Below are 27,392 nucleotides of genomic sequence, written 5' to 3' on the forward strand. Positions count from 1 at the left end.
TACCTACCACTCTCACCAACCGACGTCCACCTACTACTGTACATCGAATCTGGACATGTGGGCTAAGAGGTCTAGCATGATCAATCCGACGGGTTGGGCCTTGAACATGCGGGCCGTGACAGTAGGCAACCTAGAATTCTAGGTGCAGCCACGAGGATAATTGATTGACAGGTAGTTCAGTTAAGTTATTTGAAATCTAATACTATTTTGAGAGTGTTCCAAGAATCAGAATCGAGTTCGTTAACAGAATGATTTATTTGAATTATTGAGGCCTGAGGCCAGAATGATATGATGCTTGATTTTCTTGGACATAATTTTATGCATGCTGCAGTTGGGTTATATATATGCTTGTTTTACAGGAGGAAATCATGGGAAATGTTCAAATTACAGGAGAAGTCAAACTTGAAATCGTTTTGGAGTTGAAATCAAACTTTTGGCAGAAGTCAAACTTGAAATCGTTTTGGAGTTTCGTTTGGAAGGCAGTTTGGTCATTTGTGCCCGACACTCACCAGGTGTCGGACACGCACAGGGTTCGGCTCGGATTCCAAAGTGGAATTTGGGTCGGGTCCTGTCACGCACCGCCACACGCGCCGTTAGCGGGTGGGTGGCTTGATAAATTTTCGATGGCTGGAAAAACTCCAAATTGCCGACCAAGATTCTTACCCTAGGTTCAAAACATCGATTAGAGCCACTTTTGTTCTTGGACCTACCCCCAAAATGGCTGGAAGTGGCCCGAATTTCAATTCACGTGAATAGTAGCAGCCCTTGCCTTTTTTTTTTTTGGTCAACAGCAGCCCTTGCCTTGCCTTAACTTTTTGGGGTGGACTTGCTCTAATGTTGTGTGCCGGTCTGGATGGCTCTGAATCCTCTGAGCTTGTGGTTGTATTGTTGTCTCTCACCCAGCAATTGGTTATCTAGACGGAGTCCTTGTGTGTGTTAGGTGTTTTAAACACTTGTTCCTTTGTTTTGCTGTATGTGCTTAGTGATCACGTGCAGTTTGATAATTTGGGTTCTCCCCAAGGACTGCGTTTGGCAAAAGAACTGGGGGCTGAGCATGTCAGCATTCATAGTGATTCCCAACTGGTTGTCAATCAGGTCACGGAACAATACCAAGCGCGGGAGCAACACGTATCCGACTATTTCTGCAAGGTCAAGGAGCTCCTCTACTGCATTGTTCACAACCCATCACTCAGATCCCTCGCACTCCGAATACCCGAGCCGATGCCTTGGCTCGCCTAGCCTCGGCCTCGATACAGAGCTCACCAGAAGCATCCCAATCGAATACCTAGCATCCCAATTGAATACCTACCCGAGAAGAGTATCGACCTCACTGAATTTAACACCATGGCGGTTGACGATTCACCAAACTGGACGACACCCATATGGGCATTCCTCACCCATGGCGCGCTCCCCCAGGATAAGGAATAGGCTCGGCTTATCCAGACCAGAGCCACGCGCTATACGATCAGATGCTGTACAAACGAGGTCACTCCCTAACCCTTCTCGTCTGTGTTACCCCCGAGAAGCGACTTCAGGCTATCCAAAAAATCCATGAGGCCATATGTGGCGACCATGCAGAGGCTCAGTCCATGACGAACAAGGTGAGCCGGCGATGGAATTTTTGACGGACCACAGGTGCTGACACCAAACGCCTAGCTACATCTTGTCGACCCTGCCAGTATTTCGCCAACATACGGCAGCAGAAGCTTATCGGCATTTTCTTCTGAGCATGAACACGGTATCCAGTTTTCTCGAACCTGTCAAGACCTCGTCTTGAAATCATTGTACACCCCCACCCTGTGTTCTCTTGAGTACAATGTAATGTTATGCGTCCTCCTTTTCTATGAATCTAGTTGTTCCTTCTGGGGTTTTAGTTAAAGTTTATTCTCTTATTCCTCACCTCTGGTCGGCTCTGCTTACACAAATTACGCACATGAATGTTCGAACAAAAAAACAAACAGAACAAAATCAACTCCAATAAGTAAAGAAAACGGGTTACAACAATTAAATATTAGAAGATATGTTTTTCACGAACACATTGACCGAGCCGACCAAAGGCTCGTTTAAATTGTTCCAATTACAAAAATATTGCTCAAAAGGTTTCAACAAGAGGGAACGTCTTAAAAACACCTAAACATCCCTAACACTATCAGGGATGGGTGTCACCACTTCTTGACTCGGTTCGCCGTATTGGGTCGGGTAAGTGGACAATTGAGAAGTTTGAGATACGCCGTCCCCAGTGCCAGGCTCAGCCTCCTCTGCAACCGCCTCGGAATAAGTCTCCATTTCCACCTCGACATTGCCTCCCTGATCGCCTTGGCCCTCGGCCCCCTCAGTTCCTCCTCTAAGGAAACCCCAGTCCAGAGAAGGGTACATATCTACAACTTTTTCAATTAAGTCGAAGTAGCCCTCGACCCGCTGAGTTTGCTGGCCTTTTCCCTGTATCTCGCCTCGGATCACCCTTCGCACGCCTCTTCCACGTTTCCCAATGTGAAGGTTCCTCGGCTCCCCTCTTCTGCCCGGTTCGGGCTGGCTTAGCAACCTTTCTCCTGCCTTGGCTCCTAGCATTTGACATTTGTGGAGATCCATCCACCCGATCAGGTTGTGAACCCCCAGCCGACCCTCTTGAAGTCCCCTTGGCCAGCTTCTTCGGCATTGCCTGCATATTTTGGTCGTTTCGGTTTGGCCTCATCCCTGAGCACACGAATCAAGTCGGTAGTACCTCATCGCCAATAAGTGTACGCTAATGGAAGAACAGTCAGTTACCTATTGACTCGCTTAGCCCTTCACTCGCTAGAAGAATGTCTGCCGCTCTCTCCGTGCTCGGCAACGCAAGAACTTCCTCAACCTGCTCATGCTCGGTAGTTGATAGATGGGCTCGCCCCAATTCTACTGCATTGGTCACATATTAGATGTCTTCCAAACCCAACCCAAAAAAGTACAATATGTAAAGCAATGACAACGACAGAGAGACGAAGGGGCACGCAAAAGAACCAAACCCAAAAATAAATAAATAAATAAAAAATAAATAAAAAGATGTAACCACACAGCAAAAAACCCAACTAAAGGAGGAGAACCGACACACCATCAGACCTGGCCCCCGAGGCGTAGAACCAGTGCGGTTTCCATGTCTTTTGGGAAGAGGGGTTGCTCTCTATCATTTTTCCCACCGCACTCTAAAGGTACCAGAAGCCGACCTGATTGGGACTCCTCTTCAGTAAGAAACAGTGCAACATTTGGTTTATGGTCGGCTCTGACCCATGCACTCGTCGCCTGGACGCCTACCATAGTCCTGTACACGTTGGGGTTCATCTGATGAGTACCTACACCAAGCCGAGCAATCCACTACTGCAAGAACGGAGATAGTGGTAGCCGAACCCCTTGCTTCAACATTTCAGCACACAAAGTCACCCAACGAAAGGGGGTTGTGCTCGGGTTCTCATTCTTGGTCGGTGCTCGGAGTCTTATACTGCTCGGAATTGAGTATTCCTCCCTCAGCCGTCGTAACCTCTGTCGGGTTATAGTGCTCGGATACTCATCAGCCGACCACACATCACCGACCTCCACTTGATCGGCAGTGCCTAATCACCCTGCTCGGCAGTACCTAACTCCCCATTCTCGGCAGTGCCTACCTCTCCACGCTCGGTAGTATCTACCTCACCTTGATCGGCAATGCCTACTTCTGCCTGCGCAGCAGTCTCTACCTCGATATGCTCGGTAGTACCTACTTCGCCTTCCTCAGCTCTACCTACTCCAACCCGTCGGTATTCAAAATTCCCATCAAACCCAATAAGCATCTCTTCCCCCATCTTGTCGGCTTCCTCGTACATCTGCTCCACCACTTCATCCTCCCTACCACCTCTAAAGTCCGACCCTCTGCTCTGTGTTTCTTGTGAATTAGACATGTATGATCGGCTCGGAATTTGCTCTACTGCTTATTCATACTTCAAACACAACCAAGCAGGGGTAGGGTTGGAATTTAAGAATCAAACCGTACTTTCGCACTGCAATAATGGCAGAGATATCGGAACCTGGAGCGAAACTGGCCTCCCCTTCCATTTATGTAAAACCACCCGATCATCTCCACCGTCTATCTTGAAAATCTTTTGCCAAGATGCGTACACGTGGTTGCCCCATGCGAGCCGTCATTCGAAGCGACCGCACGATGGAGCGACGCGACACTTCGACAAAGCCTACTGACAGAGGCCATTAAATACACTACCGCTCAGCCAATCCACCCGCGCCACGTCGTTCCCACCCAAATATCTACAAAATTCATAAATTTGGCGCCAAGGAGACTGATCGGCTACGGATGGGGTGGCTATACTACCCGATCCCTAAAACCAAAATACACATGGGCTCGGCTCACTCAAAAAAGAGAGATCTCCTTACCCAAGATCGGCTCCTTGAGTTAGAGTTGGGGGGCTACTGTGATAGAGTATACTATCGTCATGAGCCGAGCCCACTAGAACACGTATTTTGTTGAAATTGAAGAAAAAATATATTTAAATTAATTATAAATATTCAAATTCAAATAGTAATAAAAACTTAATTATTAAAAATCACGTTCTTGCATTATGTAGCAAAGAAAGTTACTGAGTCAATCGTATTTTCTTATTGCAATCATTGATAGGATTTTTAGTTCCTGCGCAAAGAGGGTTAAAAATCACTGAAAATACTTGCAAGAATACAAGGTAATTGTAGTATAAATGCTCATTCAAGGTCGTTGTCCCCAAAGATTGTTTGACTAATTTGTAATTAAACTAACTCTTATTTAATGATTAAAATAGATTTTATCAAAGATCTGAAATTTATGAATTTGAAAAGATTAAATTAACAATAAAATAAATCTGAAAGTTAGGAAATAATAACAGCAAAGACGTAATAGGATTTTTAAACTTAACAATTTAGAGAAAACTAGGGTTTAGCCGTCACCGTCACAATCCTATGCAACTCTATCAATTACTTATGAATTTCCACATATTTCCTTTGAAGGTTAGGTTTTCCTAATGCATATTCTCCTTGTGATGTTCAAGCGAAGACGTATATCTTTCTTCTCTCTTCTTTCTTCTTTCCTCTTATTCTTTCTTATTAGAATATTGGCAAATCAATCTGGTTGAGTGTTTGATAATACGGGCACTTTGAATTTTGCATGATTGAGCACATTTCAGCATTTTTTTCTTTATATTATTTTGTGCTTGCTGAATTGGAGGTCTGCTATTTCTATTGCTATGGGTTTGAAGTTTTTGAGTTGGGGAGAGTAATTGATAACTGTGGTATTTTGGATTTTTTTTTTTTTGAAACTTTCATTTGATATCGATTTTGTTCTTAATTTGTTTCTTCTTTAGTGTTTCAGGGGGATTCGGTTTTTTTTTGTTCTGATTCAAGGGGCTTCGTTTGTTTCATGGAGTTCTTGTTTATATTTTTTCCTTAAAAAATCGGATGGGAATATTTTCCATTGAAGTTGTCTTTTAAGGGACAAATTAAGAATCTATATAAATCTCAGGTGGGCCGTGAGAGGATGTCCTTTGCATCTTATTGAACATCCCTCCTGTATTTGGCTTCAGTCCGTTATTGGTTATATGTCTGTGTTTGTGTGTGTTAGGCTCTTTAGAGAATCACATCTTGTCCATCTCGAGGGACTACAGTTAAATTTATATATTAGCTTTAGTCTTCTTTTTAACTTGATCACACCACTGTGAATTCACCATGGACAAAAATTTGTGAGACCTTCAGAGTTGTATGGAACTGGCTTTGTTATTCTTATATGTGACCAGTTAGGAGACTAATTTCTCTTGTTGGTTGGATACATGACCATTGGCTTTATTTGGTTTCTTCACATGGTGAAAATTCTTGGGGGAAGAATTTTAGTCCAAAGCTGTCATAATCCTCCTGTTTTCACTTCTTTCTGCTATAATAGTGTTGATTGCTGGTAATATCCCACTTTGTTAGTTGTTTATATAATCACCGGCTGTTTCGGTGTTATCCACCCATTTATTCAAAAAGTCGCACCGAACCGCACTAGTTGAATAGTGCCGGTTTTGGTTTCGATTTCGATTTCGATGTAAGGTGGAAACCGGACCTCGCCCAGGCCTATTAGCTATAGATCAAGAACATTGACAAAAGAAAATGATCGAATTGCGTTGCAATACCAATTGAATGGGTTCTCCAAACACATTCTATATTAGCTTGGGTAGTCGTGACATGTTGCTGGAAGTTACTCAAGGTTTGTGGAAGTCCTAAGAACATTCCGTAAGTGGGTTCTCATAAAAGGGAGAATTAAAAGGGAGTTTTAATTCACATTCGTTAAAAAAAGAGTTCAAGGATCGCCCATGACCTCGCTAATCAGAACCTAATAGATCGCACAACGATAAGCTCGTAATTTGGGTAAATAATTGATGATGACGAAGACAATGATAATTCAATTAATTAGATTAATTGAAGGGGTATACTGGTGAAATACCCCCTAAATTTGTACTTCGCTTTCAATTAGCCCCCTATCCTTTTTTTTAAGAAAATTAAGGATATGAACTTTTTTTTTTCGTCAATTTCCCCCCTACCGTCTAAATCATCAACATTTCATCCAATTTTCTGTTAAATCATTAAAAACAAATTTTTTTTTGGGAAAAAATTATAGAAAAGAGAAAACAAAAAAAAAACCCTCCCAACAACCATCACCACCACACCTCTCCCCACCATTGCATCACCAGACCTCTTACCTAACCCCAGATCCAAGGCCACCCCCTTCCTCACCGCCACCTCCCCTCTTAGCAGCCCACCCTCCTACAGCCACCACACACACACACTCTCTCTCTCTCTCTCTCTCTCTTCCCCCAAAAAATTTACTCTACACACCCAATCACCACAACCAACCACTCATCTCACTGACACAAAACAACTCCTCCCTATCCCTCAACTTAACAAGTCCAATGCCATCACAGCAGCCAATGATCCACCCCCTTCCCCACATGCAATCAACCCCCACATCCAAAAAACCCAAAATGAAAACCTTATCCCCACCCACAGACCCAAACCCATTTCGCACCGTCCTCCTCCTCCAATTGTAGCTTCTTCACGCGCTCGGAGGTTGGGTCCCACGTAGGAGCAGAGGTTGGTCTTCCATTCATGGTGTATGCGTCTGTGGCTGTGGTTGATTTGGGGAAGAAGGGATTGTAGAGAGTGGGAGAGATAGAGAGAGACAAAGAGATATGGAAGGTGAGGTTTTTATTTATTTATAAACTTCATTTCTATTATTATTATTTCAAATTTCAAATTATTTTATTTTTTTCATATGGAAATGACCAATTTGCCCTCATATTTAACGGAAAATTGGATGAAATGTTGTGGATTTAGGACGGAGGGGGGAAATTGGCCAAAAAAAAGAGTTCATATCCTTAATTTTCTAAAAAAAAAGAACAGGGGGTTAATTGAAAATTAGGTACAAGTTTAGGGGGCAAATCACTAATATACCCTAATTGAAGAGATAATTAATTAAATAGTTAATTGATTATGTTGGAACATAAGAAATGAAAAGTAACTTAAGAAACCGGTTTGAGAACCAAGGCCTATTGAGTTTTAATAAAAGGGGCTTAAGAAGAGTCAATTTGGTCAATTTTGACCAAGAGGCCCAAGTGGCCCTATCTGTTTCAAAACGGATTTGAAACAGTTTTGTGAGTGTGGTTGACCGGACAATTCTTTCAAAATAAAAGAATAGTGATCGTGATGATGTTGTTGACTATGTGTACATTGATTATACAAGTATTGTGTCACGCTAATGAAAAAGCTTGTGTGATGTATATAATGTGAAGACTTCTGTTGTGTGTAATGAGCTTAAGGAGTACTTTATGTAATAGGTTGATTATTCAATTTATTATTTAATTCGTGTGATGTAATATTTGAATCAGAAGAGTTGAGTGTGTATTTACATTGTGGGTATAGAACGGATTGTAGGAAAATAAAATTTTCTTTGTACTAGGTTTCGAGCTTCGCGTCCCGAATTGGTTTGTTTTGTAATAACTTAAGGGTTATTTGTGGTTGAAAATTCAGGGCATGACAGACTTGATACATAAACATTGCTGCTTATATTTTTCTTTGGTTGTTTTCTTATATCAGGTCAAAGGGTTGGGAGATTTATTGAAGACAAATCTAGATAAGGAAATTCATGAAGATGATGCTGATTTACTAAAACGGAAAAGTGAATTTGGAACAAACACATATCATCGGAAAAAAGCGAGGAGTTTATGGGTAAGTTTTGTTACAATTGTGATCATTTGAGCTTTATGAATTAGAAATAATTAGGAAAGAAGAAGAAGAAGAAGAAGAAGATAGATTTGTGTTGTTGTAATATTTCCTTGTGTTGTTTGATAAACATTTCCCTGGGAAGCTGGGCAAGATCTTATCCTAATTATTTTGATGGTAGCTGCAGTGATTGCATTTTGGAAGTAAACACTTTGTGGTATTTTCTTATGAATTTTAAATAAAAAAATAAAAAAAATTCATAGGGACCATTTGTGATAGGTACGTGAACCTTAAGGATGTTTTGTTGAAATAAACTTAGCTATGCCAAATGGACCCTAACTTGAATAGAGGATAAGATTAGTTCTTATTCATGACGTTAGTGGCCTTCACTTCCAGAATTTGATTTCTAGGAAATTTCCATCTATGATATAGCAAATTCGCGTAGGCTCAGGTGGGAACTTCTTTTTGCAAACCTTTACTTGCGGCTCCATCTTAGCCATCTAAGTGATCTCAACGGCTGGAGAGAAAAACCAAACTTACAATAGAAACGGGTACACTGCACTTCCCCCTTAGCCCACGTGTCATGGCGCGCATTTTCCTATCTCGTCCCGCCCTTCTTCCTTCCAACCGCGTCCTTTTTTCTTTATTTTTGGTTTCAGAATCCCTCTTATTCCTCTCAAACAGATTCGCCTCATCACCATCTCCTATTTTCTTATGTTAGAATCCATACATTTCTCTGGAACTCCCTTTCTCTTTCTCTCAATTCCCTCATGTCTTGCTCTCTTAGTTTCTCTGCGTCAACCTCCATCCCCTTCTCTCTCTCTCTCTCTCTCTCTCTCTCTCTCTCTCTCTCTCTTCGCTTTCACTATCACAATTCAAAAATCGAGATCTATTTGAGAGGGTAATGTTTGAGATCTATTTGAGTGAGTAATATATTTTCAAAGTTTGATATTATGTTTTGCATTTTCTATTGCATTCTTTAATGTTTAATTTTTGTTTAGGATTTTAGGCTTTGATTTTCTGGGTTTACACATATGGGCTGCTCCCTCTCTGTGCAGGTAAGACTACTCTTTCTCGGTACTAGTTGTGAGCTGACGTTATATTTTTTTTTCTAGAGAAAACTGAAAATCTGAGAGAAAAATAGAAGACATGGGAAGAAAGTGAGCTCTAAAGCTCGTTCTTTGACTGTGATACTCATTGCATCTTATATTAGCAGGTATAATCTAGTTGACCCTAGTACGATTTTCTTCTTCTTCCATTCCTTTTTCATTATCGTTTTTGGGTTTTGGGTTTTGTTTTCTGTGAAATATTGTTATATCTTGCTTAATTTGAACGATTATTAGTGGGTTTTAAGCTTTTATTGAAGTTCATATCATTGCTTAATTTGATCGTTTTGGGATGGACAGCTTGGGAATTTAATATCTTTAGTGTGAATTAAGTGTATATGAAGTTTTTGAGACATGGGTGTTGCTTCTATTCTTGACATGTCTTTGATTTTCTGAAATTGGATATTTTGGTTTTCCACTACGTGGGTCTCTGAGTTTTGATGCATTTGCTATATGTTATGATGCATTTAGTATCTATTATGATGCATTTGTTATATGTTATGATGATGACAGGTGGCGGCCTCCTTGCTGACCTGTGGAGCTGGATATGAGGATAAGGTTTTCCGATTAATTGAATTTTTTTTATAATGAATCAAAACAAGGAGTATACAAATTCGTACGTATTTGTAAAGAGGAATACTTCGTATATGAAGTGAAATGGCTGGTGTACTTATCTCAACTATATCAATACTATTGTGTGGAACACAAGTTCCAGCAAAAATTTGGTTGTCATCGGGTTTCTAGGTAACATTGTTTAATATGGAACACATTTTATTATAAAATTATAAAAATTTTCCCTATGAATATGTACACCTTGTGAGAGCGTGATTCCCAACTATTGCTTTATTAGGTGTGAATTCCCAACGTAGCATGGAATGAATGTCTCCATCCGCTTTGGGTGTCTCCATTTTTGGGCATCGTATTACATTATAGAAATGCATTTTTTTTTTAAGGCAAAGCGATAGGTTGTTGAAGGTGAGATTCATTTGGCATGTTGGCTGTATTCACTCATTCATATCCACTGCACTTAGTAGCTCCCTAAAAATAACTAGAATACAACATAATACATTACATTTTTTAGTTTGGGAAGAAAATTTATTTGGAGACCATACACTTGCATATGTGGTGAAGCACTTCCAATATGGTCTGCCCAGATTCCTTTCAAATTTGGAAATGAACATAACCATCTCAGCACACCTCTTTGGCTTAGTGTTGGCTGAAGAAGTCGACATTACCCAAAATGAAGACTATATCTCGACTATATCCATAGAAGACTGGGTATGGGGAAAGAAAATAAAATAAATTTTTTTTTTTGGACGAAAGAAAATAAAATAAATTTAAATACAAAACATTAACACAATAAGAATACAACATAGGACCACACGTTCCCTCAAAAGGGAAACTTGTCATCGGTGATGGTGCACGTATTTGTTACATTTGTTATATTTGTTACATTTGGGCTCTCCTTGTGCTGACATGTGTCACATTTGTTATATTTTGGTTAGAAGTATTAGCATTAACTTGGTTTTTGAAGATGACACATGCAAAATATTATTTAATACCCATCCCAAGTTATTCTGTTTTGATAGCATAAAAACACACATATACATATAGCATGAAAAGTTTGTCATATGAAAACGCTTTCCATAATACTCTTTACCCATAAACCCTAACCCTAAATGTAACAACCCAAATCTTAATTAATATTTAATTAATAATTTATTAAATGTAACAACCCAAATCTTAATTAATATTTAATTAATAATTTATTAGAGGAGAAGACAATTATGCCCTTGAGATATTTTATTTGGTTTTAAGTTGACTTTTTGACCGGGAAGGATTTTGGGAAATCCGTTTGTACCGTTGTGGAGAGCGCGAAGAAACGAGTCCGTAGACACGTAATGGGCTCAAATCCGAGTCGTATTGAAGATAATACGATCAAAATATGAAAAAGGGCATAATTGAAATTTTGGAAAAAAGTCAGATTTTTAAAAACCAGATTTCTTCTCTCTCTCCTCACTCTCTCTCTCCCCACAGTTCAGCCGCCACCCTCCCCAATTTGCAGCCACCTCCAGCCGCCACCACACCTCACCGGACCAGCCAAGGAAGCACCGCCACCACCTCCGCAACCCAGCCAGCCTGCTCCGCCGTCCAGCCGCCACGAAGCTGCCAGAAAAAACCAGAAAATCGCGGCAGATTTTCTCCGATTTTCAAATCCCTCAAACTCCCTCCTCCGGCCACCAAATCGGACGAATTAGGTATGGTTTTTCGACTGATTTTCATGCTCTAGCTGATGGTTTGGTAGGATTGGAGTGATTTTGAGGTTTGAGAGGTTAATTTTCGAACTGAAGATCTGCAGGTTTTGCGTCGCCGATTTCAGCCACTTCCGGCCACTTTTTGGCCATAGTTCAAGAACAAAAGTGGTTCCAAATATGGTGTATTACTTAGGATAGGAGTTTGGATTAACAGTTTGGAGATTTTCCGGTCATCGGAAATTGTTAGGCACACCCACGCGCTGCCGGCGCGTGGGACAAGTAACAGGGGCCACTCTTGGTCCCAGAACGATCCACGTGTCCTCACGAGTGTGTGGGAGTTTACGGATCTCAATTCGGATAACGTTTGAACCCCGAACGGATCTCGCATAGTGTGCGATTTCCGGGTTCAATATGTTCAGACCGTTGGATCATAGTCAAACTGGAGTATGTTGATCTAGGTAATTTCAGGATCTTGTAGGATTTAACGGATTGTCAATCGGAGTCTCAGATGTTTCGAAAAGGCCAACCCTAGGGCTAGGATTACAGAAAATCACTCATCCGTCCGATCGTGCGATCGTGAGCAATCCAACCGTCCGATTGAGACCAAACTTTCGGGACATGTGTCCTAGGCCTATTGGAACCTCTAGGAATGATCGGATTGGAATTCTGAGGTCGGGGACCCCACGGGGTCCCGAGTTGACTTTTAGAGACTTTATCGCTTTTGAGTCCCAAAATACTTCTAAAGCGTGTCCACTGAGAGGAAAAGCTAATGTGGGCATATGAATGACTTTTAAAGTGATGCACGCACTTTTAGGAGCCGGGGGTCAGGGTTTTTAATTTAATATTATTTTCCTGAGCAGATTTATTAATAAAATATTCATAATGGTTATTCAGGCACCCAGGGTCTGCACAAGCAAGCATTTGGGTTATTTATAGTCAAGCATGGTAATTAATCCCATTATTATGACACCATAACCATGTTCCAGTTCCTGACATACTTTTAAAAGACCCAAAAATCCCATCTGAAAATTACGGACAACCAGGAACACAGTTAAGAATTCAAGGGCTAGCTCACTAGTTAAGTCCCAATTTCATAAATTCATCCAACAAAAATACATTTCATTTGAACCCGAAACTATTCTTCTTTAGTTTGTTTGAGCTGAAATTACTGGGTTGGGGTTTAGGGTTTTAGAATATTTTTTGGGATGGAGGGTTTCCATAATTTTTTAATGAAATTTGTCTCAAAAACAAAGAATGAAGGATAAAACAACACATAATACCATACCTTTGACGACACAAAACATTCGCCCCTTTCTTAGCTTATTACTGGTTTGCTCTTCCGCTTCCGCTGAACAAAAAAAAAAAAGAACATAACAAAACAAAACAAAACCAGATAAGCTTTCTCCGAAAATCTGATCCCGTCCAATTTACGATTTAATTATGAAATTCCGCAATTGAAATAGAAATTCCCTTTCAACACCTTGTTTCCGATCCGTCCCAAATAAAAAGATATAATAAAATCAAAATCAAAATCAAAAGTCTCAATTTTTTGGGTAATTAATTACCAGTGGTTTTTTGCTTTTCTTCGGGCAATTTTCCTCTAAGACGTCTGCGTATCGCCTTTTCTTCCCGTAGCGCCTCCCTTTTGCTGTCAAAGTCACCCTTGAACATATAATACACGTCCTCATCGCCCTCATCTTCGTCATCACTGCTGTCGTAAGGATGCCATACTAAAGTCCCCTTACCCCACACCTCCTTTAGATCCAGTGTGGGCCTGGACTCTTTGTTGCAAGGGGGTTCTGATCGAGGTCTTTTCTGGGGCTCGATCTCGCTCAATCTGACTGACAACCTCTTTTCGCTCACGCTCATGGCTGGGTGAAAAAAGAGACGAGAGAGAAATTGCAGTGGTGGTGAGTTGTCTTTTAAAAAAATTAAAATGAATTGAAAAAAAACAAACTTAAACCGTATACTGGACTAGACTCAGAAATGGCATCCTCTGAATTCTGAGGATACCTATACAGTACAAAACTTGACAATAAATACTCACAAAAACTATGCAAAGAGAGAGTTGGTGTGTCAGTTCAAAATAATTGGAGTCGCAACCATGCATACACAGAGACCTCTATTAAAGCCACATTCAATCCCAACAAACACCAGATTTCATCCGTTAAAATTTGATTTTAAGACCTTAAACAAGTATGAGCATCTTACTAAGTAAAAGAAAATAGTTTCATGCCAGTACATCTATGCTGCTTGATTTCAGGCTTAGTTAAATGCAAATTATTCACAAAGAACCAGAGAGCAGAAATTATTAGTACTCAAGGTAAGCGAGTTGTTTAAGTTTTCACAACCTTGTTCAAAGACCTAATCACTTGCCATCCCTCTGTAGACTTGGACCCTACAAATTTTCAAGTATTTATTTCTAAGAAAGTGCAATACTCACCCTGTATACCATGTGAGTCAGTTGACTTCGATTACCACTAATATCATGCATAAAACACAGGCACCAAAATCTTAATTTTTAATTGAAAGGAAAAGGCCAAAGGTCCTATTTTTTTACCGGATTCTACTGAGGTAAACTCACTTCAAAGAATCGTGGCTAGTCCAACAAAACAAACCCAAACAATCCAGCATATTTTAAAAGTTGTTAATCATAAATGAATAAGAAAGATTAAGCACATAAATGCATACCAGTTCTGTATGCAAGGAACACATTATCGTTTTCTCTTACAAATTTTGCAGCGAACAACCCTGCCTCTGTGACATTGATGACACATTAAGGATTCCACCCCCCACCCCCAACCTTATATATATTAATCAAATACCCCATCTCTTTTAACTTTCTGCAAATCCCACCCGCACATCACCATCACAGAACCCACCTCTCTCCCTCGCCCAATCATTTTCTTCATCACAGCACAGTTAGCACCCAAACAAATTTTGATGAGCTAATCTAATAGAAGACCCACTAATTTCACCAGAAAAAAGACAAAATGAAGACCCATATATATATCTAACTAATGGGAAGATCCATTAATTTTACCGAAAAAAGAAAAAATAGAAATTTAAACATTCAAACTCATTAAACATTACAGCACATTAAACATGAGAAATATGAAGTTATGAACCCATTAAAGTCAAAAGCCATGAGAGATATGAACGCAAATCAGAAACTTGAACAAGAGAACCATCAAATCTACAGAGAAACAGTGAGTGAGAGAGAGAGAGAGAGAGAGAGAGAGAGATATTACACTGGGGAGACGAAGAGGCCAAAGGTGATGACATTTTCTACCAAAGGTGATGAAGATGGAGATGAATGATGAGATGAGAGCAGTGAGTGTTGTGTGCGGCTAGGGCTAGGAAACGAAGGAGAGGCTGAGAGAGAGTTGAGGGCAGATTTCGGATGTTATAATTTATAAGCAGGGGAGAGAGAGAGAGAGAAGCGTAACTAATAGACATCTTATTCCAAATATTATATATATATATATACAGAAATTCTCTTATGCGGACATCCGGACGTTATTATCGTGCGGACGCAGTGTATTTTGTACTATCCCTCTCTGTTTTCCTGTCTGTTTACAATAGGATCCGCACGATAATAACGTGCGGACATCCGGATAAGAGAATAACTATATATATATATATATATATATATATATATATATAAGTATCAGATTGTTACCAGCGAATCACTTTGAAAGATGTACTCATTCCCAGATGTACTCAATCCCCAAAATAAATAACCATATTTATTTATGAAAATATGATAATCGCAAAGATAATTGTATAGAATTCAATCCCATAAATAAATTTTAGAAAACAAAACTACAACATGAAGTTCGGCACAAAAAGTTAGAAATCTAGACATAAATATGCAAAATTTTAGAAAATACCATGTTATATACATAAATAAATTTTAGAGTTCAAGTTACATTCATTCCTTAAAACAAGAAACGCTAAAGTCAACCAAAAAATTAGAAATCTAGAATTTTTATGCTATATTAATATATATTTTTTTCTAAATAGTATCAACAAAGTTGTGTTGGTGCGTTGGTGTAATTGGAACGTGAAAGGTGGTTTAGGTTCGAACATTAAGAAAGGTCTATATTTGCAATTATTTTTTTAAAAGGTTGGATCGGTTCGGTTTGAATTGGATTTCAAACTTTGGATCCACTAACCAAACCGATCCAATCGGTTTTTCATTTTTTGGATCCAATCCAATCCACCAATATTATCGAAACCAATAAAATTGGATTGGATTGGTCAGTTTTGACGGATTGGTTTGGAGCCCTAACTCGTTGCATGTTTGGACCTTGGTGGACACCTATTAGAATAAAAGAAAAGTTACAAGAATTGAAAAGGCAAAAATTTGCATACCAAGTAGAAATTAGGAATCTAGAAGAATTAATAAAATCACCAAAAGTAAGTAATTATCCCAAAAGGAAATTAGAAGTACAAAATAGCATAATAAAGAACTAGTATCATTTAGAAGTTTGTAAAGAATCCATAGAAGCATTCCAAGAGCATTTAGGCATACTAAAAGAAAGAGATATACTTAGAAAGTGATGTTGGCGAGTCCTAGTCTTATTCTATTTGGGTTTTATTTATTTTACCTTTTGTGTAGATATTATGTAATTAGGATTCCACTTATTTCCTAATTAAACCCTACTAGGGTTTGTAACCTGTATTATAAATACCTCCTTTCGGAGAATGAAAAATATCTGAAAATATTCTACCATATTGTTTGACTTGGTATCAGAGCCGACTTTCTGGTAACCTGTGTGTGTTGTGCCCACCCGTGTTCTACTCTGTGCCCTAATTTCTTTTTAGGGTTCTTGTGCCCGTGCCTGTGCTGTGTTTATCGTATCTATTTTGTGTTGTGTTTGTTTCCGCTGCTATCTATCATGGGTGATGATTCCATAGTTGTGACTGGTACTAGTGCATCTACACCGAAGGAGGCACGTCCCTCGCGTGATTACTCTACCCTGATTACATCTGACAAATTGGATGGCTCCAATTATGCCTCTTGGTCTCGTGGTGCGCGTATTACGATTACTAGTCGTCGTATGGCAAGTTGGATCAATGGGAAGAAGCCTGCTACGTCTCAAGACTCCGCTGACTATACCGAATGGGAAGAAGATAATTGTCTGGTGCAGTCATGGCTTCTAAATTCCATGACTAAACCAGTTCGTGCCTTGTTCGAACATGGTGATACTGCTTTTGATATATGGGAGGCTGCTCGGAAGACCTATACTGTGACTCAGAATAGTTCTCGTTTGTTTCAACTCCGACGACAATCCATACTTATAGGTCAGAATGGTGAATCTGTGAAAGTGTTCTATGAAAAACTTCATGCTATCTGGCAAGAGATTGATTGTCTGCGTCCGCATGAGTTTAATTGTTCTACTGATGGGGCTCGTCGTCTGAAAGAAATTGAAGCCGATCGAGTTTATGATTTTCTTGGTGGGCTAGATCCACCGTATGATGGTGTTCGTAGCCGTATTCTTGCTCTTAGTCCTGTTCCACCCCCTCTCGAAGCCTATGCCATGGTCATGGAGGAAGATACCCGTCAGTCCGCTATGCTTGGAGAAGGATCGCTGGCTCTTAAGGTGGATCCAGCACGTCACCGACCGGTCGCCCCGCAAGTAGCGACCGGTCGCCCGCCGCAAAAAAAGTTTGGATCTTCTGCTTGGTTTCGTCCTTCTGCCTCCACCTCTCTTGAAGGTCCGCCTAAGTGCTGCCATTGTAATGGGGATCATTACTCTGAAAAGTGTTTTAAGGAGCATGGTTACCCTGATTGGTTTGCTGACTACAAAGCTCGTATGTATGGTCCCAAGGCCACTTACACTGTGACTCCTGATGAGGCCCGTCCTCCAACTCCATCTGCAAATCTGTGTGCTTCTGATACTATGCCAGGTATGGGTTCTACTACTTAGACAATTGACACTGGTGCTTCTGATCATATGACTTATAATGATAAAATGTTTGATGAGTTGTTGCATAACCCTCGTGACCCATATATTACTAGTGCTAATGGTTTACCTTCCCCAGTTACCGGTGAAGGTACCATCCATCTTACTCCTTCTTTACCCCTGTCTCATGCACTCTTGGTTCCCAATATTCATTGCAATTTGTTATCTGTTGGGCATTTACTTGATACACTTAACGCTTCTGCTACATTCTATTCTACCCATTGTTTTTTCCAGGATCTCAGGACTTACGAGAAGATTGGGCATGGTAAATGGATAGGGGGGGTTATATTACTTACAGTTGCCGGCTGCAGCAGTTCGTGATTGTGTCGCTAATAAAGCTCTGAGTGGCAGTGTCAAGGACAAGCACCAACCTTGGTTATGGCATCGTCACTTAGGACATCCGTCGTTTGGTTATCTTAGACATTTGTTTCCTTCATTATTTAGTTCATGTGATGAGTCTAGTTTCAAATGTGAGACTTGTGTAATGGCCAAGAGCCACCGTACTGTTTTTCCCTTAAGTAATAATAAAGCTGCTTTGCCTTTTGAGTTAGTACATTCTGATGTCTGGGGTCCTGCTCGTGTGACTTCTCATGGTTTTCGTTGGTTTGTGACTTTTATTGATGACTGCACTCGTTTAACATGAGTGTATTTGATGAAGACTAAACATGATGTTGTCTCTATTCTTCCTGACTTTTGTGCCATGGTGTCTACTCAGTTCCATGCTCGCGTTAAAGTATTTCGCACTGATAATGGCGGTGAATATGTGAATCATACCTTGGCCCAATTCTTTCGTGATCAAGGTATCATTCACCAAACTACCACTCCTTTTACACCTCAACAGAATGGTGTCTGAAAGGAAGAATCGCCAATTACTTGAAGTTGCTCGCTCTCTGATGTTGGATATGTCTGTTCCCCATCACCTTTGGGGACATGGTGTCTTAACCGCCGCCTACTTGATTAATCGTACTCCTAGTCGGGTTCTTGATTTCAAGACTCCACTTGATGTGTTATGTGCTCTTACTCTTCCGGTTTCGGTCTCTAAGTTACCTCCGAAGGTATTTGGGTGTGTTGCGTATGTTCATGTTTACTCTCATCAAAGGAGTAAACTTGATCCTTGTGCTCTCCGCTGTGTCTTCATTGGTTATTCTACGACTCAGAAAGGTTATAAGTGTTATCACCCGCCTACTCAGAAGGTACATGTCACTTTGGATGTCACATTTCATGAAGAAGTACCCTATTATGTGTCTCCCTCCTCTTCAACTCAGGGGGAGAGGGGGAGTGAATTGAAGAGTTTCGGAGTGGAAAATAAGGAAATTTTTCCAGAACAGGATGAAAACGACCGGTCGCGACCGGTCGCTCGCGTCGAGCTGGGACTACAGTAACGATACGAGCGAAGCGACCGGTCGCAGTGAGGACGCGACCGGTCGTGAACGAACCTGTCTAGATACGACCGGTCGTGTAGAAGTGGGCGACCGGTCGCTAATGAATTTGCTTGGAAACGACCGGTCGCACATAGGAAGCGACCGGTCGCCCGCGTCGACGAGCGATAACAGTACCGATACGAGCGAAGCGACCAGTCGCGAGGAAAGCCACGACCGGTCGTCAGACCAAAATTGTGGTATTTTCGAGCCTCTCTCAGAAGGACATAATAGTGATATTGGCGACTCTCGTACAAATGAAATTGATAATATACCCCCCTCTGCCTTGCCATTGCCTCAATCAAGTTGTGATAATGAGGTACTTTCTAGTGATATGCCTATCTATTCTTTGCCCCCACGTACTACCCGTGGGAAACCTAAAGTACAATATTCTCCTGATATACATGCCAAGTCTAAATATCCCATTAACCATTATATGTCAACTCATCGCTTATCTAAGTCATATGCATCATATTTGTGTCAATTATCTAGTGTATGTGTGCCAACTAAGTTGCAGGATGCTCTATCTGATCAAAACTGGGTAGATGCAATGCATGTTGAGATGGAAGCTTTGAACAAGAATGCTACTTGGGAGTTAGTTCCTTTACCAAAAGGAAAAAAGGCAGTTGGGTGCAGATGGGTGTTTACTTTGAAGCACAAGGCTGATGGTTCCATTGACCGTTACAAGGCAAGATTGGTAGCAAAAGGTTATACTTAGACTGTCAGACATATGGAGTGGATTACACAGAGACTTTTGCTCCGGTAGCTAAGCTCAACACTGTACGCGTACTCTTATCCTTAGCTGCTAACCGTGACTGGCCGCTGCTACAATTTGATGTCAAAAATGCATTCCTCCATGGTGATCTCAAGGAAGAAATATATATGGATCCTCCGCCAGGTATCCCTGTGACTTCTAAGGAGGGTAAGGTGTGCAAGCTACGGAAATCCTTGTATGGATTAAAGCAGTCTCCAAGAGCGTGGTTTGGAAGATTTGCTGCATCTATGAAGAAGTTTGGATATGTGCAAAGTAACTCTAATCATACTTTGTTTCTGAAGCGTCATAAAGGTAAATTGACGGCTTTAATTATTTATGTTGATGATATGATTGTGACTGGAGATGATCATGTAGAGATACAGAGTCTTCAGAAGTATCTGGCTTCTGAGTTCGAGATGAAATCATTGGGTGATTTAAAGTATTTTCTTGGGATTGAAGTTGCCAGATCTAAACATGGTATTTTTCTATCCCAAAGAAAGTATGTTTTGGATTTACTTGTAGAAACTGGAATGTTGGATTGTAAACCGATTGATATCCCTAGTGAGCAGAATCATAAGTTGGGGATATATCCCGATCAAGTTCCAACTGATAAAGAACGTTATCAACGACTTGTGGGGAAGTTGATTTATTTGGCTCATACTCGTCCAGATATTGCGTATGCTGTAAATATAGTGAGTCAGTTTATGCACTCTCCTAGTGTAGATCATATGGGGGCTGTGATTCGTATTTTAAGGTATCTGAAAGTAACTCCTGGCAAGGGGTTAATTTTCTCCAAGTATGGCCATACAAATGTAGAAGGGTATACAGATGCTGATTGGGCAGGTTCAGCCACAGATAGGCGTTCGACATCTGGGTATTTTATGTTTGTGGGTGGCAATCTTGTTATGTGGAGGAGCAAGAAACAAAAGGTGGTGTCTAGATCTAGTGCTGAGGCTGAGTATCGGGGAATGGCCCATGGTGTATCTGAGTTACTATGGTTGAGAAGATTGTTGAAAGACCTTGGTTTTGGGCCTAATAAACCCATGGAGTTATATTGTGACAATACGGTTGCGATTGCAATTGCTCATAATCCTGTACAACATGACCGTACAAAGCATGTGGAGGTTGATCGAAATTTCATTAAGGAAAAGTTGGATGCGCAGATTGTGTCCTTCCCCTTCATCCGTTCAGAGTATCAGTTAGCTGATGTTCTTACGAAAGCTGTTTCTACAAGTATCTTTCTCAACTCGCTTGACAAGTTGGGTATGCGTGACGTCTTTGCTCCAACTTGAGGGGGAGTGTTGGCGAGTCCTAGTCCTATTCTATTTGGGTTTTATTTATTTTACCTTTTGTGTAGATATTATGTAATTAGGATTCCACTTATTTCCTAATTAAACCCTACTAGGGTTTGTAACCTGTATTATAAATACCTCCTTTCGGAGAATGAAAAATATCTGAAAATATTCTACCATATTGTTTGACTAGTGAAGCATAAGAAATTCATATGGTATTTGATAATTTAGAAATAAATATGATTGAGCATAATTTTGATAATATAGTTGATAAACTCATAAATGACATAGATAATTTAAATGAAGACCAATATAAAGAAAAATATAAGACTTATGATTTTGGATTACATAGATTATCAAATGAAGAAATGAAAGACTTAATTTTAAATATAGGATTAGAACACATTTTAGGAGAAAAAAGAATATCAAAATATGTTAATTGAAGTAGAATGCATGCGAGCAGAAGACCAATATAGTTCAACTGGACCATCTGTAGTTAATGCAAGTAGAACAAACCTGCAAAACCTTAGGCAAACTAATAAATCATATAGAGAAAATAATGAGGAAACTGGTAAAAATGCCTTTCAATAAGAAACAATTGGACTAAGAAAAAATAGAACCCTTATAAAGGAATTGAACAAATTAGTTTAGCAAGAAATATATTAAATTTACATCATGTAGACCCACAAGATTGGGAAAAAACAATAGAAATATGAGAAAAAAGATGCGTACATGCAGTATTAATGTTAGATTTTAGTAATAATAAAGATATGTTAGATTACTTTGAACATGCTTTAGATGGAATGGTTTTTAACTATTTCCAAACATGGAAAACTAAAAATCCAAGACAGCATCAAGCAGCAAAAGAAATGTTTAATATAGATGGTTTTGTTAAATTAATTAAATATGAATTTTTAGACCATAATAGATTATATGGTAGAAATGAACAAGGACAAATTAGAGCCATAAGAAATTTAGAACAATGACAAATTTGTGATTTTCAATATATAAGTTAATATACTTCAGATTTTTTTCAAGTATTTAGGTAGAACTGGCAGAATTGATGATCTTAATTTATTAGACACTTATATGACTAAAGTTAAAGGACCAATAGGAGAAAGAATTTGGAATGAATGTCAAAAACACCCTAGAAAACTAGATGTATCCATAAAGGCAAGAATTCAACATGTATATGATATACGATCAGAATGTAGTCAAATTAAAACAAAGAGACAAATTAGAAAACAATTTAACATGAGTTGTAAAAATATAGATTTATCTAAATAGTATGGATGTCATAGAAAATAAAAGCAGAAAAGGCTATATAAAAAGAGTTATAGAAAATATAGACATTATGAACAACATAAATTTTTTAGAATTCAACCTTTAAAAAACCTTTTAGAAGAAGAAAATATATCCATAAACAATTTAGAAAAAGTAAACCATAGATTAGAAAATATAAAGTACCTAATAAGGGTACATGTAAATGTTATCTTTGTGGTGAAGTAGGACATATTAGACCTAAGTGCCCAAAATTAGGAAAGCAAACTAGAGAAAAAATATAACTAATTGAGCAATTTCAATTAGAAGATGATGAAGACTTAGAACCAGTTTATAGTCTTGATGATAATTTAAGTGATAATAAAAGTATTTATAATGTTAATGCCTTATACTCAGAGTCATAATCAGGCTACTCTAGTAATTCAAATAATGAATTAGATGAATATATGTGTATGTTTGAAGAAAAATATGGGCATGAACAATTTAAATATATAAATTTAGGATGGCCTCAAGAATGTAATCAATGTCAGAAAATAGTGGTAGAAAAATATTTCACTAAGACAGTAGTTTATTGTAAATCTTGTTATAATAATAAATCAACAGAAATAAATACAGTTGATATAATAGATAATAATCAAAAGAACAATAGCCCTAACATAAAGAAACAAAAGACTAGTTCATTAATAATAATTAATTGTCAATTAGAATTGTCAAAGGAACATAAAATTCAAACAACAACTATGATAGTGTCACGCCCCGAATTTCCAACAACAATTAATCTGCGAATTTAAACAGAACAACCAACAATCCGGGACGCGAAGCTCGGAACCTTCAACAAAAGTACCTAGAAATTTAAACTTTTCTTTCTTGATACAACACCACTGTTCCGAACCACAATGTCAATAATGACTCAACTCTTCTGAGTCAAATATTACATTACAAACTCACATAATAAATGAACAATCATTATAATACAAAATCTGCTCCTCAGTGTTCATTTCACACAGCGGAAGTCTAACACTCACCAATACTCTCACACCACACTTTACACTTTGTGGAACCACCAACGAGCCTCCTGCTCCTCACCTTAAATCTCCTGCTCACGGTCTCTACCACCTGCAGGATTTTCCCCTACACCATTGAATAGTGCACCGAGTTCACCACAGAACAACCCGGTAAGCTTTCTAAAGCTCGTATGAGTCAACCACGTCCACAGTATAATATGTCAATTACACATAATATACAAACACATGCACTTTCATTAGCACACCACAATCCTTGTATAACCAAGGTAATCATAATCATCAATATCATCACAATCACAATTCTTTTATTTTATTTAAAGAACTGTTTCGATCACCACCTGTGACCACACCAAAACTCTTTATTTCAAAGTAGTTTTCACACGTCATTTATTTGACAGATAGAAGAGAGAATACTATGAACCTCTAATCTATAACACTACAAAACTCCAAAGTAGTGTTCACTCATGATTACACTCCAGTCATGAGTACTAGATGGCGCCAGACTAGAGCTCTAACTGTTCTTGGGTCTTGCTCCCTAGGGTAATTTATCCCTCATTATTTGCCACGAGAATGCCCACCTGACAAACTCATAAGGGATTCAAGGTATTCTCACCTAAATCCATCAACACCAAAACACCAACACCAAAACAATATAAAATGTAGTTTCACATTAAACATTATTTTATAGCCAAATACACCAATCACAGCAATATATATTTATTATATATATTTATGTGGTTATTCACGAATGAATTTCCACCATACATCCCCAACATATGTTATATGGTTAAACACCAAAATCTCCAATAATAATAATTAATTCAAAACAAAATAGGTTTCACTTACCTCATGAACCGTTGATGAACAAGTTCATGTGTTTTAAATCAATTAAAACACTTTATAAAATCACAACCAACATGTTAATTATAGCCATTAACATTATCCAAGGTCACATTATAATAAATATAATACTTCGTGACTTTACTCACGATTAAGATGGTTTTACTCACCTCTCGTCCAAGATGCGTCTTCAACAACTTAACGAATCCTCAATCTCAAACCTCAACGAGCAACTCAAACTCCAACAGTACCTAAGCAAAGTACACAACTCAACTTAGCACAAAACTCCAAAATCCAAGATTTCGCAACTAATGACGAAATTGCCCTTTGGACCAACCGGGGGTCCAAAGCGATCAAATCTCGTCCAACCAACTTCAAAACTGTGACATACGTGCTGTCGACGTCGAATCATGACCAATGACACCCATTGTCCAAAAGGTCACTATTTGGGTCCCGTGGGTCCCACATGTCTAACCGACACTCCAAAAATCCGCCTTTGGCCCACAACCTCGGATTCCAAATCCGATCTCACCAATGGACTCTAAATAGTCCCGATATTACCCTGCAACAATTTGGACCCAATCCAACGGTCGGATTATTCTACATTACACGATCGAATGGCGATCGCTCGTCTTAACTTTGAAAAATTATAACTTAAGATCGGGATGTCCGATCATCAATCTGTCTGAACCTGCAGACTCCTCACAACACCAGCTACAACATAATTAAAATTGGACACGATCCAACGGTCCGATCATCTCCAATCAATGGTCCAGATTTGTGAGGCTCCGATCGTCGATTAAACGACGGAATCTCAACAATTTAAACATACTATCATGTTCAGTAACTCCAGGACTACATTCTGTCTCTAAAGCCCTAACTCAAAATTGCCACCCTGCGCCGCCAGGCGCCGCCACCGCCGGTGGTGGTTCGGGGTACTATTCCGGAGACGGACCACCCTAAAATCGCCGGTCAAGACCTATGCCAAAATGTTCGTAATACTGAGTAGAACAACTTTAATTCTTACCTCGAGGTCCAATTCGAAGTGTAAGTGGCTGAAACCGCCGGTTGAAGTTGCTGATTTCACCATTGCCGAACCAACTTCACGGCATCACCCTGCCTTCACTGCATCTCCGATGGCTCCGATTCTTCTTGGGTTATGTTCACAAGATAGCAGGCTTCCTATCTGGGTTGGTGGTGTCGATCACCTCCACCGTACATTGCCGCAGCAGCCGCCGGAAATCGCCTCTCCGACGAGCTCTCAAACCTCCGGGGACCAAAATGAGAAATCTGATTTGCACAGTAACCCTCCACAATTTATAAACAAAAAATCTGTCACTGTTTAAGTTTGCAATTAAGTCCCTGAAACTTCAAACGAGCATAACTTCTTCGTTTCAACTCCGATTCACGAACCGTTTGTGCCTACGCGTTCGTGAGATCAATCTCGATTTTCCAATTCAAAAATCATAATTTTCTCACTTCAATTTCTTGTGCTTCCTTTGAAAAATCATAAACTTAATCATAAGGGTATTTTTGTCCCAATTTGATTAAACTCACTTAATTCCAATATTTTTACTTCAAACCAAATTCATACAACACCCAAAATAGTCACATGACTTAATAAGATTTTCCACAAAAATAATAAAACCAAATATTATTTTTGAGGTCATTACATTCTACCCTCCTTAAAGGAATTTCGTCCCGAAATTCAACCCGCTTCGTCCTCAAAAAGATGAGGATACTTCTTCCTCATTTCAGACTCCAATTCCCAAGAAGCATCACCCTCGTCATGGTGACTCCACAACACTTTGACCAAATTCACTTGAGTTGTTCTAAGCTGTTTGGTCATCCTGTCCAAGATGTGTACAGGTGCCTCTACATAAGTTGCATCTCTATTGGCTTCAACAATACCGTAATCAATTACGTGTGAAGCATCCTTAATATACCTCCTTAACATTGACACGTGAAACACGTTATGAACACTTGACATCATTGGAGGTAATGCCAACCGATATGCCAACTCACCGACCTTATCAAGAATTTCAAAAGGTCCAACAAATCTGGGAGATAACTTTCCTTTCTTATTACCAAATCTTATTACTCCCTTCATTGGTGAAACCTTCAAAAACACATGGTCACAAACTTCAAATTCCACACTCCGCCGTTTCTTATTTGCATAACTCTTCTGACGGTTTTGTGCTGTACGAATTCTATCTCTGATGATAGAAACCTTCTCTGTAGTCTCTTGAACTACCTCAGTACCCATTACTTTATTATCACCTACCTCAGCCCAACAAACAGGTGATCTACATGGCATTCCATACAATGCTTCATACGGTGCCATACCAATACTAGAGTGATAACTGTTGTTATAGGCAAATTCTATCAATGCCAAATATTCATCCCAACTTCCCTTGAAGTCCAAGACACATGCCCGAAGCATATCCTCCATCACTTGATTCACTCGTTCCGTTTGACCATCAGTTTGAGGGTGAAAAGCTGTACTCATATCCAATCTAGTCCCCATGGCCTTTTGGAAACTACTCCAAAACTTAGAAGTGAAACGAGCATCCCTATCCGAGACAATGGATATAGGAATCCCGTGTAGTTTCACCACCTCACGAATGTAGAGCTTACTCAGTGTGTCCACTGAATACTTCATAGATACAGGCAGAAAGTGTGCAGATTTCGTCAGTCGGTCCACAATAACCCAAATTACATCATGACCCTGCTTAGTCTTAGGCAATCCCACTACGAAATCCATAGCAATATTTTCCCATTTCCAAACAGGAATAGATAAAGGTTTCAACAACCCTGATGGTCGTTGATGTTCTGCCTTCACCCGTTGACAAGTTAGACACTTAGTCACATACCGTCCCACCTCCCTTTTCATAGCAATCCACCAGAATTGTCTCCTAAGATCCTTGTACATCTTAGTACTTCCTGGATGAACCGTATACTTAGAACGATGAGCTTCATCCATAATCTCTCTCTTAAAATTCTCAGATTCAGGCACGCACAACTTCCCTCTATATCTCAAACCACCATCATTCCCAATTGTCCATTCAGAAGGACCTATAAAAGTTGGTTCAATTGTTAACTCAACCAATTTAGCTTGCATTCCCACATCTTGAGCTTGCTCCTGAATCACCTTACTAATCAAGCTAGGTTGAACTGTCATACTCCCCAGAAAAGCATCTCCTCCAACTGT

General features: G+C 39.5%; 1 protein-coding gene and 1 long non-coding RNA gene across 3 annotated transcripts; one reads left to right on the forward strand and one right to left on the reverse strand.

Annotated features, from left to right (window-relative positions):
- Positions 1-1,970: 1,970 nt before the first annotated feature.
- Positions 1,971-14,990, reverse strand: LOC110744763 (uncharacterized). The gene is made up of 5 exons (XM_088246504.1): positions 14,851-14,990; positions 13,165-13,470; positions 12,885-12,947; positions 2,767-2,892; positions 1,971-2,694 (listed from the first exon to the last, which is right to left on the reverse strand). The coding sequence occupies exons 1-5, from the start codon at positions 14,882-14,884 to the stop codon at positions 2,390-2,392; spliced, it is 834 nt and encodes a 277-aa protein (XP_088102630.1). The 5' UTR covers positions 14,885-14,990; the 3' UTR covers positions 1,971-2,389.
- Positions 6,347-10,065, forward strand: LOC110745089 (uncharacterized). 2 transcript variants are annotated; one of them, XR_002524758.2, is made up of 4 exons: positions 6,354-7,215; positions 8,113-8,244; positions 9,240-9,454; positions 9,858-10,065. It is a non-coding gene; the product is annotated as an uncharacterized LOC110745089 (long non-coding RNA). The 2 variants fall into 2 exon arrangements; XR_015832024.1 differs by having other exon boundaries at positions 6,347-7,215; positions 8,113-9,454.
- Positions 14,991-27,392: the final 12,402 nt, after the last annotated feature.

Source organism: Prunus avium, chromosome 1, assembly GCF_965620075.1.
Source record: "Prunus avium chromosome 1, drPruAviu1.hap1.1, whole genome shotgun sequence".
Taxonomy (NCBI): domain Eukaryota; kingdom Viridiplantae; phylum Streptophyta; class Magnoliopsida; order Rosales; family Rosaceae; genus Prunus; species Prunus avium.